The 14,637-nt window shown below is 37.2% G+C and overlaps 1 protein-coding gene across 1 annotated transcript in view; it reads left to right on the forward strand.

The window, feature by feature from the left end:
* Shark (SH2 ankyrin repeat kinase) overlaps positions 1 to 14,637 on the forward strand; it is a 66,801-nt gene that overhangs the window by 2,241 nt on the left and 49,923 nt on the right. Inside the window, exons 2-4 of the mRNA XM_081756610.1 lie at positions 3,202 to 3,298; positions 9,358 to 9,495; positions 12,099 to 12,263. Of these exons, the coding sequence (XP_081612736.1) occupies positions 3,202 to 3,298; positions 9,358 to 9,495; positions 12,099 to 12,263 (400 nt within the window). The remainder of the gene's footprint in view (positions 1 to 3,201; positions 3,299 to 9,357; positions 9,496 to 12,098; positions 12,264 to 14,637) is intronic.

The following is a 14,637-nucleotide window of genomic DNA, read 5'->3' on the forward strand; positions in this document are numbered from 1 at the left end:
TTGAATCGCCGTCAAATATGATAAATGGCAAGAAGGTCATGTGGGGTATCAAATAGAATTGAAATTTACTCCTGAATTCATTTCCGTAACCAAAGTTTAGATATCTGTTTTCACTTCAGAGTTAAGAGCTCTCTCGCTCACAGGAACATACAAAAACTGAGCAAGCGAAATTTGTGATATGAAATGCGGTCGTGCAAACACTTGCATCATTTTAACTAATGCAATAGTAGTTATTTGATCTACAATAGCCACTATACCAATCAGATCTTGAGACTAGTGAGAGATATCGTTAATTAAATTGAAATGCCTGTAATGAAAAATGGAATTAGCAGCACTGTAACAAATTATACCTATTTCAAAATCGCTATATATATATATGAGTCTGTGTGTGTTGAGATTATGCATAGCATTTAAATACTGTAATATAAGTTAGGTGGAACGGCACATATGGTTTTAAAGAATCTGTCTTGAAGTTATTAGAAAATTAATAGAAAAAATATTAGAAAAATAATATAAACTATTGCACATAAGCAAATATTAACCTACTAACCTTTTGCTCTTCAATTGTGATGATGGAGATCCAAAACGTAGTGATTAGCACACAGCATCATGGAGCAGTGCAAACACTTAACGAATGCACTTTCGTCACAATCTTCATGACCACAGACACTATTTTCTACTAGTCTTCAGAACATTTCTAAATGAATCAACTATTGCTCCTGTTACGTACTCACATTTCTGCCATGCATATGCAAGCATTTCCTTTAGGACTGGCGTACAATATTGATGATACACAACAGAATGCATTTTCTTTATGAAAATTCTGCCATATAACTTGTACCCCGAACAAGTGAACACCTGCTACAATTAGTTATTTACCACAGTTTTGATATGAAAACAAGTTTTGCCCTTATTATAGGCAAGTGTTTTATCGTTAAAGGCGGAAAGGTGCAGATATTTAATTATTTAATGTTGAAGGAAAAAGTAAGAAAGAGCCCTGTTTTATGGATTGCAACTTGATATTGAATCTTGTAATAATCTTTGTTGTCATCTATTCTTATCAGGTGTGTTCGCATTCTCTTATCACTAATAGCAGAACAGACACAAGAAAAATGAATTCTAAGTTTCCAGGTGTATCTTCTAAGAATTGGCTGTGAACTGATAATTTAAATCTCCTTCATTGTTCAATGTGGCAGCCATAAATCGATTGTATTTAAAGAAACTGTCAATAAATACATTAAAGTATTTTAACTTCGTAATATGCACGGTAAATTATAGGTCATCAAATATGAGTATTGGAAAGGAACGCAATATTCTGCAACAATGATGGTCTTTGCGTAAGGTTTCTAGATTGGAGAATAAAACTTATCACACTATAATGGACCACGTAAAATTGCCTAAAAGAGATTTTTGGTTTGATACAATTCAACGTCCCACACGCCTGCTACGCTAAAGGAGACGTGGACCTACTGATTATAGTGGAATCCGAACCATTTTGGCCGTTAAACTAATATGTACCAGTTTATATAATTTTTCCAATATATATCCGAACAATCCCTTTGGTATTCTCTGCTTGTCAGTACTATTAGGCATGTGTTTCATCGACCAACAGTATATTCCATCGCACTTTGTAATATGTATAACTTGTAGCATGCTGATATTACATTTTTCACTACAGAAATTTCAAATTAACGATTTCTCTTACGAGTCTCAAGATCTGATTGGTATAGTTGCTATTGTACTGCATTAACTACTGCATTAGTTAAAATCATGCAAGTGCTCGCACGACCGTGTTTCATGACACAAGTATAACTCCCACAGTTTTTATATGTTCCTGTGGGTGAGAGGGCTCTTAACTCTGAAGTGAAAACAGATATCTAAACTTTGGTTTCGGAAATGAATTCAGGAGTAAATGTCAGTTCTATTTGATACCCCACATGACCCCCTTGCCATTTATCATATTTGACGGCGATTCAATATGGCGCCTTTCAAGATGGCGGTCATGCACTGGAAGTACTCTCGCATATAGATGATCTACCTTGGTTTACAATACTGAAGTCAGATATATCAAAAGCTTTTTCATTTTTGTGCTAAAAGGGTATTCTTGGACATTAGCTAGAGGATTTCAAGATGGCGTCGGTGTAGCAGCTCAACGAAGCATTTGCGCATCGAGTGACTATTACTACGTTACTTAGCAACTCGAACTGAATCTTGTCACAAATTTTCATCAAAATTCAACTCTCACGGTTTATGGACCTTCCTCGTTAGAGAAGATCGGACCCATTCTTATATGCGGTGATAACTAAGCTTACTTTAATACCTGGTAGGGGGCGCGGTGGCTCAGTGGTAGAGCGTTCACCTCCGGTGCTTGGGGTCCCTGGTTGGATCCCAGCTCGCGCCGTGTGGACTTTGTGGTGGACAAACACCATGCTCGTGGGTTTTCTCGGGGTTCTCCCGTTTCCTTCCACTTTCTTCATTCCACCATTTCACTCCTTTCTCATTATCACCGTCTCCTTTAGCCTAACCGTCATAAGCGTGGGACGTTAAACTTAAAAGATTAAATACCTGGTACTACGTCTTTCCCGTATGGGTTAATTTTCCTCTATATTACAAACCTTTCGGGGAGTCTGAGATACGAACATTACTATCTGTTACCTGGAAAAACATTAATTTGGCATCATGTGCTATCTTCTTATCGTATAAAAAAGAAAATTTCCGTTGTTAATCCGAAACAGCACTTTGAAAACATAAAGCGTCAATTTGGATTATATATGTTTTAATTTGAATCATGTGAGTACTTTCTTGAGCTGAATCATGTGAGTACAGGGTGTCTATTGGTCACGAAAGTCACGAAATCAGAAAACGGTCATGGAAGTCACGAAATTTAGCTTTGGGGTCACGATTTTTTAAAACTGTACAAATATAAGTACAGATTGGAAAACTTTGTTCTATAAAACGTCAAAATTCACAACCAAAAAGGTCTATGGTCGGGTTTAGACGCTACCAAATCGCAAGCAAAGTACTTTTCTATCGCATGGATGAAAATTCGGCCTAATTGGCACCCAAATTCGCTCTTGAAAATGTTAGGAAATTTAATGATTTGGCAAAGAAAAGGCCACGAAATTTAATTTTGGAATTTTAGTAGGCACCTTGGAGTAGTATATATATTTCCACTTATATATTTATTCACTTATGTTGCAGACGCAGCAGGGAACGTCGAATGTGATAAGAGAAGAGAACATCTCATGGTACCATGGGAAGATATCTCGAGAAGCTGCGGAACAAATTTTAATTAACGGTAAGTGTTCATTAGACGTCATATTAATTACGTTAGTAATTTAATCACGCCGCGTCTGCATTTCTAATATAATTCTATGAGCGTGTATTTGTGAGTAAAAGTGTGTACGTTTTCCAACTGCCTTTATCAAGAGGTGAATAGGGTTGCCAACTCGGGAAAATAAAATTAGTGGCACCCCTCAAAATTCCCTATGATATAGGCGTAAGTGTGAAGTATCTCTGTTCGGGCCCATCCATGGGAAGGAAATGTACTATCGTGGACAAAAGTGTATTAGCACCTGTATTCTGCATATCCATTGTACATTCACTAATAGATACGTTTTGCTAAAAGTGAGAAACTGAAGTAGGTATTGATCATTTTATTGTATCATTGTAATGATCAGTAACTGCTTCTTCTTTTTAATTATCGTAGCAGATTAACAATTTTGGATTTACAAACTGAAATTTACTCTTTTAAGGTTGGTTTAAAGGGACAAGTTTTGCCGATAGATGGCACTAAAGTCTTCGTATCTCTCCCATGTATTTTTTATCTTTCACGATTTCTCTTACAAATTTCAACTTACAGACTTCAATTTTTTAGAGAAGGAACGTCATAAGTTATCGAAGGTAAGAATACATGCCGATTTTTTATTTATAATTTTCTTCATTCTTGAAATGGTTTGATTGTTCAAATGGATATCCAAACCTATAACAATGAAACTGTTTTAACAATGAAGAAAATTCTAAATAAAAAATCGGCACGGATTGTTTCCTTTAATAGGTTATGAAGTTCCTTCTCTAAAAATTTGAAGTCTCTAGATTGAAATTTATAAAAGAAATTGTAAATTTTCGTGAAAGGTAAAAAATACATGGGTGAGATAGGAAGACTGTAGAGACATCTATCGGCAAAATTTGTCTCTTTACACTAACCTTAAATTTATACTTCAAATACAGGGAATTTCTTCCAGAAGTCCTAAGGAAGGAAGTTAGAAGTTTAAGAAAAGTTGTCATATGCAGCAGCTAGGGACGTTAAACTAAACAACACAAGAAGTGTTGTACTAACGAGATGCCTAAGTTATTTGCCAACAATTGATGAACAATTTAAGTTTATTGTTGAAAACAATGTTTCACAATAAAATCTAATTGTTGTTAAATTGATCATGTTAAATAAATGAAAAAAAATGCAATAGAATAAAAGAATATCGCTTAATGTATAATACAACAGAAATTTGTATTTATAAAGACACTGTTGAAGAATTTCGATGTTTTATTCCGAATTACAGATTTCAAAATACCGGTCATAAAGGGATTAGTAGGACATTTGACCAGTCACCGGCGGTAATCAAAATAAAAGCAATATTTCCGGCCAGGCCGGTGAAATACCGGCCAGTTGGTAATCATAGAAGGGGTTGATTTTTTGGATTCCATATTTCAAGATTTTACTGTGTAGTTTTAGATTTGTTTTTTTGTGGGATGTGCAAAATGCAGAGTGGCACGAACCGATCGGCTGATACATTTGAAAGTTGAATATTGCACAGGCGCGATAGATAGCTTAAAGATGGCAAGAGGATATGAACATCATAATAGATACGATGGGGCATTAAACACTGCGTTTTTTGTGTTCAGTACTACGAAACAGTCAGTTGTTAAAGTGCAGTGATTATTTGAATCGGTGATTGCGGCTAGGGTCTGAGTTAATTTTGATAACCTTGAGATATTATTTATTTATTTAACAAGTAAAGCATTTATTAAAGTAAAAGCAAGGGCGCTGATCCTGAGAGGACCTGGGCCCCCATATATTTTATGAATATATGTTTTTTATTGTTATGTGTGTTCTTTTTATGAATATACAATATTTGGCATAATTTGAATTCAATTTGTCTTAAAATCCTTATATATGTCTTGTTAGACCCTTCGGGGCCCTTGAGTAAAACTACATGTAGATAACTTCAGTAGTCATCTTTCTGCATCAACCTATAATTTAACGTAATGTTTGCAGTGTTTTGTATCTTTCGACTCTTTTTTTTTTTTTCTTTCTTTCTTTTCTACGCAGAAAGTTGCGTAATCAAAGAATGTGCATAAATCAATTTCATAAAAAATGTGATTTAGGTCTTGTCTGCAATCATCGATACATTTTATTTTATGCAACTGACTGTACCATCTCGGAATACCATATTGGTTTAGATTAAGAAACTGGTCAGTGTATTGGATATCAAACATGAGGTCTGTGAACAGTACATAACCCTGAGAGTGAGGGAAACATTTGAATTACTGACTTCGTTTCGTAGTAATACGAGCAAACACCAAACACAATGCTCAGCTTTTTATTGTAACTTTTACGGTGTTCTAAAATGGTGCTCTATCCTCTTCCAATTCCCCACCTGCAATCCACTTCAAACTATGACGCCCGTGTAATAAATATTCTCCTTACGGAATGTATCACTTGACTCCGCCCCACCTTATATAATGGTTGCTTGAAATGGGAGAAAAAGGTTGTGAAAAGGAGCCTAAAAGAAGCATAAAAAACGAATAACTTGCGAGCAAGCAATGAAAACATTATTTCACAATATGATATAAGTTTCTTATCAAAATTGAAAGGAAAAATATATAGAAAATAGCTTACAGTGGGTGTGTTTCTTCATTTCCCTTGTACACTCAAATAATATATAATTAACTAACGAAAAGTTTAATACTTCTATTTTCATGTCGTTGAGCTTATATTTCGAACTCAGACGGAGTATTTTATTAAGAGTTAACAAAGTAAGTTGTAGAACAGCAGCTAATTATCATAATTATAATAGTGGATTTCCAATGCATAAGTGCGCTCCTTTCTTCAGTGTTTTAAGTAAGGCTAACGTTTTGAATAAATTGTATTAAGAGCGAATTCAACATTGTTCGAAGGACAGAGTGTCTATCGGTCACGAAAGTCATGAAAGAGTCACGAAATCAGAAAACGGTCATGAAAGTCAAGAAATATAGCTTATAGGTCGCGTTTTTTTTTTTTTTTTTTTTTTTTTTTTTTTTTTTTTTTTTTTTTTTAATCTGGAGAAATATGGTATAGACTGGAAAATTTTGTTCTATAAACGTCAAAATTCACCACCAAAAATGTCTATTTTCGGCTTTAGACCTTACCAAATCACAAGCAAAACACGTTTCTGTCGCATGCATGAAAATGTGGCTCAATTCGCACCCACATTCGCTCTTCAGAATGTTTCTAAACTTAAACTTTATGGTTTGGGAAAGAAAAGGTCACGAAAAAAAGTCACTAAATTTTATTTTGGAATTTGAGTAGACACCCTGAAGGAGGATCTGCTCCGAAGAGTGATTCCGGTGATACCTCTTCAACTTTATCAGCAAATGATTCAATCGTTAAAAGAAATTGAAAGCAAAAGCTGCCATTGTGAAATCTTCAACTTGTATTATCCTTACTCAGTAGTATCCCATTCGCTATTTCTTATCTTGGTTTCCCACACGTAGTACTCACTCGACCTCCACACTGTCATTACGAGAACTGACCCTCGAATGGCTCTGTGTTCCAACTAACAAATGCCAGAAACTTAGGTCCTACGTTCGAATACAATTTGATTTCTCACACTTCATCAGAAATACAGCACACGTTTTCCATCATTTCGGTTGTCCTGATCCTCCACTCATATTCACATCCTTGAATGTACTTACTGTCCAGTTTCTTGTAAGGGGCTACAGTGAATCAGTCGTACAGCGCTGTCCTTTGGTGCGTGGGGTCCCTCGTTAGATCCCACCTCACGTCATATGTGGTCTTTGTAATGGGCAAGTATCATCTGCGTGGGCTTTCACTGGATTCTCCCAGTTTCTTTATTCCTCTATTTAATTCATTATCATCACCGTCTCTCGTAGCCTTGGTGCATAATCGTTCGAAGATAAACTCAAATAATTAATAAAAGTCAAAAACATCTTACCGTAACATCCTTATTATTACACATACAGTTTCAAAGCTTCTCCCGCATCTTCCTCGGTGTGTTGTTCCGCTGTCCTGCGCATAAACTTGCGGCGTGATGAAGAAACTCTATTTTGCAAAACCCCGTAAGTCGAGTATGAGGTTTATATATATATATATATATATATATTGTAATATCTTATGTGATGTCGTAAACAAGCAATTCCACGCATCAATGTTTACAAACACCACCACATGGTTCGGCAAGAAGATCTCTCACCACAGGGACTTATAATCACATGCAGACGACGGCTTCTCGCCCCTCCCACGGAGCAGAAGACGACGTCGAAGCAGCAGCGCCACCGCCACCCAAAGGACCCTATAAATTGGATGGACGAAGGCAACTCGATACCAGTTTTCTGGTGACCCTCCTTTAGTCTGCTACGGGACTCTTGGAGTAACCTAACCCCAGACCTCTAGTCTGCTACGGGACTACGCCTATCCCATCTCCTAGCTTAGCCTGCTACGGGGTTCTGTTGGCCACTCAACCCGCCTCTGCTTGCTATGGAACATTGGTTCCTTAATTCACCTCTGCTTAGCCTGCTACGGGGCTCTATAGAGATCCTGTCTGCGACCTTATGGTCAAAGACCCCCTATAACTCACCTTGATTCTAGAGAGATCAATATGTATAGTATTTTTGAAAATACTTTTATAGAGGAAACTTTTTATAATAAAAACTGGTAGTGGGAGTCGATTCCGGACGCTCTTTTTATTAACTGCTCTTTTCAAAGATCCTATATGAGACAAAGTTTTACAATACGCGAGCGTCCGTTGTCAATGCGTGACAGAGATGACAAAAGCATACGACACCCAGAACTCTAGCGGCAGCGATGACAATGATGACTGTTCTTGATACTTACGATACTCGTAAAATATCGACGTTTTCATTACAAGAACAACGTGTAATGATTCGTTTTCTCCATTTGCGTGAAGGACACCGCTTGAACTTCATTGCCAGTTGTATGACACATGTGATGATGTCATAGATGTATTTAATATGCGTTCGTGGGTATGACAGTTCAGAGAAGGCAGAACGTCGTGTGACAACGAACCAAAACAATCTCGGCCTCGCACAAGCCGTTCTGACGACATGATCGAACGAGTGGAGTAAGTTGTTTTGGAGGATCGTCGAATAATGTGGAACACATCGCTTCCAAAGTTGAAATTTCCGGGGGATCTGTGCACACGTCATCAGACCGACTTCTACGAGGACGAGATTGTCTTGGTTTGTTCTCACACGACGTTCTGCCTTCTTTGAAGTGTCAAACCCACGAACGCACATTAGACACATCCACGACGCCATTATCACATGTCTCGTAACTGACAATGAATTTCAAGCGATGTCACACCAGATAAATGGAGAAAACGAGTATCGTATGTATGAAAAACAGCCATTACTTTCACCGCTGCTGCTAGAGTCGGTGTTACCATCTCTGTCACGCATTGATAAAGAGGACACGCGTATTTTAAAAGAAACAGCGCGTTTCTACCTGTTACCAGCCCTGAGAAAAAAATTGAAGGGGAAGAGTTGAATGCACGTCGTAAAATACCTTTTAAGTTTAAAACCTGTATCATTTCATTTCACACTTTCCATTATGATAAACAAAAGTACTTAAAATGCTTCCTTTAATTTAAAAAAAAAAAAAAAAAAAAAAAAAAAAAACTTGCTGGATAGGAAAGTTGACCCTTTTCAGCACCGACGCTGTTAAGATGTGGGTCTACGGTTCAGGGTGGAATTCGAAGCACCACAATGTGTTCAAAATTAAAGGCTTTTCTATCTGGGACCACGTACTCGTTTGTCTTGGATGTACTGAGAATATGATCCGATTGTAGTGCTAATTATGTCTAAATTGTATGAAGTCCAGTTTCCTACAAGGTAAATATGTTGGGTATTTTATGACACTAGCGTGAAAATCGGAATACTAACATTTACTCGGTTCTTCCAGACGTATGATATTCTGGATTCATCTAGTTTCCTGAAACAAGAGTGTAAAAGTCACCGAAAATATTAGCTACGTAAGCTTGGAATAGAACAACGTTGTATGTATAGATTGTATGCTTATGTTATTATTTATTTCGTTATTTTTTTAATTTCTCTAAACAGAAGGAGATGAAGATGGTATCTTCCTTGTGCGAGAAAGTACTTCGGCCGTTGGAGACTATGTTCTGTCGCTCATGTATCAAGGTGAACCGTGCCATTATCAGATTCGGAAGCATGGAGAAGATGCATTCTTTTCTATAGGTAAGAAGGATTATTATTATTATTATTATTATTATTATTATTATTATTATTATTATACAGGATGCCCCCGGGAGAGAATCGCAATACTTCGGGAAATGGTAGTATGTATAATTCTAAACAAAAAAATTCATATGAACGTGACTCCTGTTCTCAACGGTTTGAGAGCTACTTATAGAGAACCATATTTTACTTATGTTGCTTTTGCTCATCCCGTATTAATTCTACATAGGTGAGACAAAACAGTTTTGAAAGAAGATGAAATGGCTTTTCCAGTGGTATCCAACATGAGGTAGTAGTGTCTTTGAAGGGAAGTTATTGAGGAAAATTTGGTAATCAGTGTTGCCATCCTCTTAAAATAATCTTTACTTTCCCAAATTTTAAAGTGATATCTGAACCATTGTAATATGTTGAATATGCTCTCCGACCGGAAATCGAACTCACCAAAGCCGCACGCGCTGGCCACTATACCAGCGGGTACTGCTTATGTAAAGTTGCTTACGTTATGGTATTTCAAATATAAGTATAATTCATACATTAGTTTGTTCTTTACTTGCCTCAAAGTAAGATTATTTTTTATTTACTGAGCTATTCAGAATTTCATGATAACCGTAGAATAGTGTCAGTGTTAATTAAATGTTGTACATAGTAATGTGTATCTTAATAATATATGAAAGTGTCTAATTCGCCCAATAAAATCTCGTTAAAAAAAAAATGTAATATGATACAGTTTGGTTGTATTAATAATATACTAATGAAAAGCTCAAAACCCAGATGCTTTTTTTTTTGGGGGGGGGTCTCACTTGAACAAACTGATTACAACGTGGTAGGCGTTAACTTTCAAGTAATTGTATAGTACACAAAAAACAGGAAGCTAAATTCGCTCTAATTAAATCCTAGGGTGGTGGATAATTTTTTGATTGAACTCAATATAGCATGTGTCAAGAATTGAGTATCTGAATTTAAAATAAATTTTAGTTGACGTTACGATCTTATTTGTTTATTTTACTTTAGTTGTTTTCTTTTACATATTGTTGTCAGATCGCTCTAAATAATTCATTTTCTATCAAGAAATTGATTAAATATGATTTTTTTTTTTTTTTTTTTTTTTTTTTTTTATGTTTACTTTAAATTTTCGTTCTTGAAAATGTCTTTTACTTCAAGCGTTCGGATTTTTCCCTGGAGCTTTCATCTTGGAGGATAAAAATGGGAGGAAAACTAATAGAAACATGAAGGAGATAAAAAGGAGCAGACTCACAGATAAGAGTAGTGGTTTGAAAACCACGTTGTGGATTGCTACCGGTCATATATTTTTTAAAATTCTTTATATTATTTCTAAAATGATCCAGAACTTAGCCCTTTTAAGTTCTAGTACCTATTTTTAGGCACTGAAGTAGTGTCTTCATTATTCTTTTTAAAAAGTGCCAATAAAGCTTTTTACTTCATTTTTGTTTATTCAAGTCTAGAGACATTGTAGAACACGATATGTATGGTTTCACGCCATTCTGCTTCGAGATATAGGGGTGATGACGTAAAAACTTTTTTAACAAATATGTTTTGGTTTTCGCCTATTTTTATTATTTTTTGTAGGCCTTACTTTTGCACCTAGAAGATTGAAATTTTGCACGCACATGTAGTGCACCCCTTAGTATTTTTCAGATCTCTGCGTTAAAACAGGGGGATCCAGAGGGGCAAAAAGGTAATATATATAGATATATACTTAACAAAAAATCTCTTTTTTGGCGGTTTTCCCGCCTGAGATACATGGAGATATATCAGTGGTACCATTTGAAAGTCTGTTCTATTCTGAAGAGAGTGATGTACCAACCTCGACACTAGGATAAATAAGGGATGTCTCAGGAAATTTTCACCTTAAATCGTGTTTTGTAAGGGAATCTGGGGATATTATTTTTTGACGGGCTTACTTTCACATCTAGAAAATTAAGATTTTGTACACACATTTACTACACTCCTTAGTATATTTCAGATTTGTTTCAGATCTCTGCTTTAAAACAGGGGGTCCAGAGGGGCTTTTTTTATGTGCATGTGTGTGTGTGTTCAGTAAAAATCCCGATTTCTCTCAAAATTTCCCGCCTCGGGGACATGATACTGGAAATGTAAATGGTACTGTTTGAAAGGCTGTTCTATTCTGAAGAGAATGAGGTGCGAACCATGATCCTAGGATAAATAGGGATGATTCTGTTGCTGCTTGACCTTGACTGAAAGTCTATAATTTACCTTTAAAAAAAGCCAAAAATTCTTAATGTAGGTAAGAATTTCATAACATCAAATAAGCAGAATTATTGTTAAAATACTCGAGCGTCTTAGCATATTGTTTAAGAAAATTACTGGTAAGTAATTTAAACAAAAAATTAATAAGTCATTAACTTTTTTATCGAGTCCAGGGGTAAAATTGATACGTAGATTGAGGTTGAAACGTTATGAGGCTGAGTTATGTCTCTACAAGATCCCGGCCTTACTTTGGGTGAGGAGAGTCGTTCAGTCATATGCATCTCTACATCAGTTTGTATTACATTTCCCAGGTTCAGTATCATCTTAAGCGAGGTGTTCTAACCGCTTTATATTAAGATTTTCTTTCTTTTTAGACGAAGAGACTATAATCCATGGTTTGGAGACGCTAATAGAATATTACCAAGAAGAGGACCATGGTCTTGTGACGAAGCTTACCCGGATGTGCAAGAAGGATCCCCCACCCCACGACTGCAGGCGACATGGACGGACTAATCTACTTCATCGAGCTACCAAAGAAGGTAATATTAAAAATATCTTTACACTGGGTAGGCTGTTGCTGTCGTGAAGGATAATAAGGCAGTGAAATTACCAGCACAGTATTCTAGTTATATTGTTGGTTGCAGAAAAAAAAAAAAAAAAAAAGTTTTATTTTTGCCAGACTTCTTAAATTTGTGAGTTGGTTACAAGGTAATCAAGAAAGGTCTCGTTCGAGAGCGGTTATAAACAAAAAGCAGTATAGTGGACGGTACTTACCTTTAGGTTTTGAAGTTATTTCCATCAGTATCCAACATCTTTTCCCAACGTTCCTACAGTTGCACAATATCCTGTTGATAAAACTAGGCGGTCGTAGATGCAAAGAAGTCCGTAAGTGCGTTCCACAGGTCTCCCTTATTTGCGAAGGATCTTCCCCGGAAGTGGTTATCGAGGGAATGATACAGGTGGTAATGTGTTTGTGCAAGGTCCGGTAAATAGATGCATGGCACTGTGTCCCGTATGCTCTTTGCTACATGTGACTTGGCTTTGTCACATGGGCAGAAACAGCACACCCTTGTGTTCAGCAATGCTGGCTTCTTCTGCCGCAATGCACAGTGCACCCTTTGCAACTGCTGAGAGTAGAGGTCAGCAGTTATGATCTGACCAGGTAGAAGGAGCTCATAATGCAACACTTGCTGACAATTTCACCACACAGGGAGCATAACCTTTCGTGGGTGCAGAGGTGGTCTTGAGGTGCGGGGAACAGGATCATGTGGGGACAGTCAATGTCTGGTACGCTTGGGAGTATCATAGAGGATCTACTTTTCGTTACAAGTGAGCAAGCGATCAAAAAGGGTGTGATCAGGCACCGACTGAGCAAGGACAAACAGGATATCACTCGTTCCTTGTTGGTTGCCGACAATGTGTGGGGTACCCACTTCCTTAACTTACATGACTTCCCTATCTCACACATGCAGTTTGACTTCTTCCAGTGGAAACATGGAACCTTCTGCAAGTTCATCACACGTTAAATCACTATCCAGCTCGACGCCTGCTTTCAGGGCCTCGTCATCGAACACATTTGGTCGTTCATTACGAGGTTCAACCGAAAGGTTCACATCTCTCGAACAGAATTTCTGCAACGAATGTCTGGCGGCGCTTTCGTTCACGACATTCTTCCCAAATGCCTCGCTTATGCGGCTACTTGATGCAGGAGCTGACAGTCCACTTTAAAATCATACAATAAACACGCGAACAAGCTGCTTCGATACCTCCATTTCTCTTCGACAGTGGACGAGTTATGGCTATTGTATATGTGCAACGTGCCTGTATTACGTGCCCCGATGGCAAAACTTCGGTTGTCTTTCTGTGATGAGCTTTTGTAAGTCAAAAATTTTCTGCAGACGAAACACTTGCAATTGTTAAAATACGCTTTACGTGACGTAAAAAACAGTTCAAACTATATTTATGCGAGTCGTCCGTGCATTTAAGATATCCACACATAGCAAGCATGTTTTTACACTTTTCTGTTGGCTATTTCTCTCTCTCTCTCTCTGGAATTTTTCTGCACAGGCGCGGCAAATTTTCTGCGATCACATCGCAGATCGCGGCATGTTCTGCTATGGGGTACGTGCCTGAGGTCGATTATCAAACTAACTCCCTATCCCTTGCCAGGCACGTGTGTCATTTCGTTTCCTCCCTGTGAGCGCATGGTTAATGGGACGTCAAAAATGGCAAGAACGTTTGTGGAAGTGTTTATAAATGATTTATCGGGTTTTGAAGTGAATTATGTTGAAAGCTTTGAATTTAATAAGTTTGTACTATTGATAAAACTGAAAAATACATTTGAAAGCTTAATTTCTCATATTCGTTATCTTGACTTGTGGCGATGGCAGCACAAGGGTAGTTTCCGAAATGGCATCCATGCAGCAGAAAACTTTCTCTGTTTTGGAATATGAGAAATGTTTTTTCCGTTGTTATCGTACAGCGTGCATTTCGTAGACAGTTAACAACTGCACTGCCAGGCTACGAATGCATTCTGAGATGGTATCGAAGCTTTTCCCTTGGCCTCGTAGGCTTCCTGATGTGACAGTTCGTGATATTTTTTTCTTTCTTTGGAGTCATGCCAAAGACACAGTGTATGTGCCTCCACTACTACTAACAACTTCGAGAGAACTCCAGGATCGCATTACAGTTCTATTTAGTACTATTCGTGGGGATATGCTAGAGTGCGTGTGGGGCGAACAAAACTCCTCGAAGGCGTGTATTGTGCGACGAAAGGAAGTCACATCAAATAATTGTAACAGTAGTGTATGTCTGAAACTTGGATACACTTTCATATATCATTCGTTATTTTATGTGTTATACATTGTTGAATACAACTCGTTAAATCCGATGGATCATTTATAATCACCCTAT

The sequence above is a fragment of the Thermobia domestica genome, chromosome 4 (genome assembly GCF_964235325.1).
Source record: "Thermobia domestica chromosome 4, izTheDome1.hap1.1, whole genome shotgun sequence".
In the NCBI taxonomy this organism is placed as follows: domain Eukaryota; kingdom Metazoa; phylum Arthropoda; class Insecta; order Zygentoma; family Lepismatidae; genus Thermobia; species Thermobia domestica.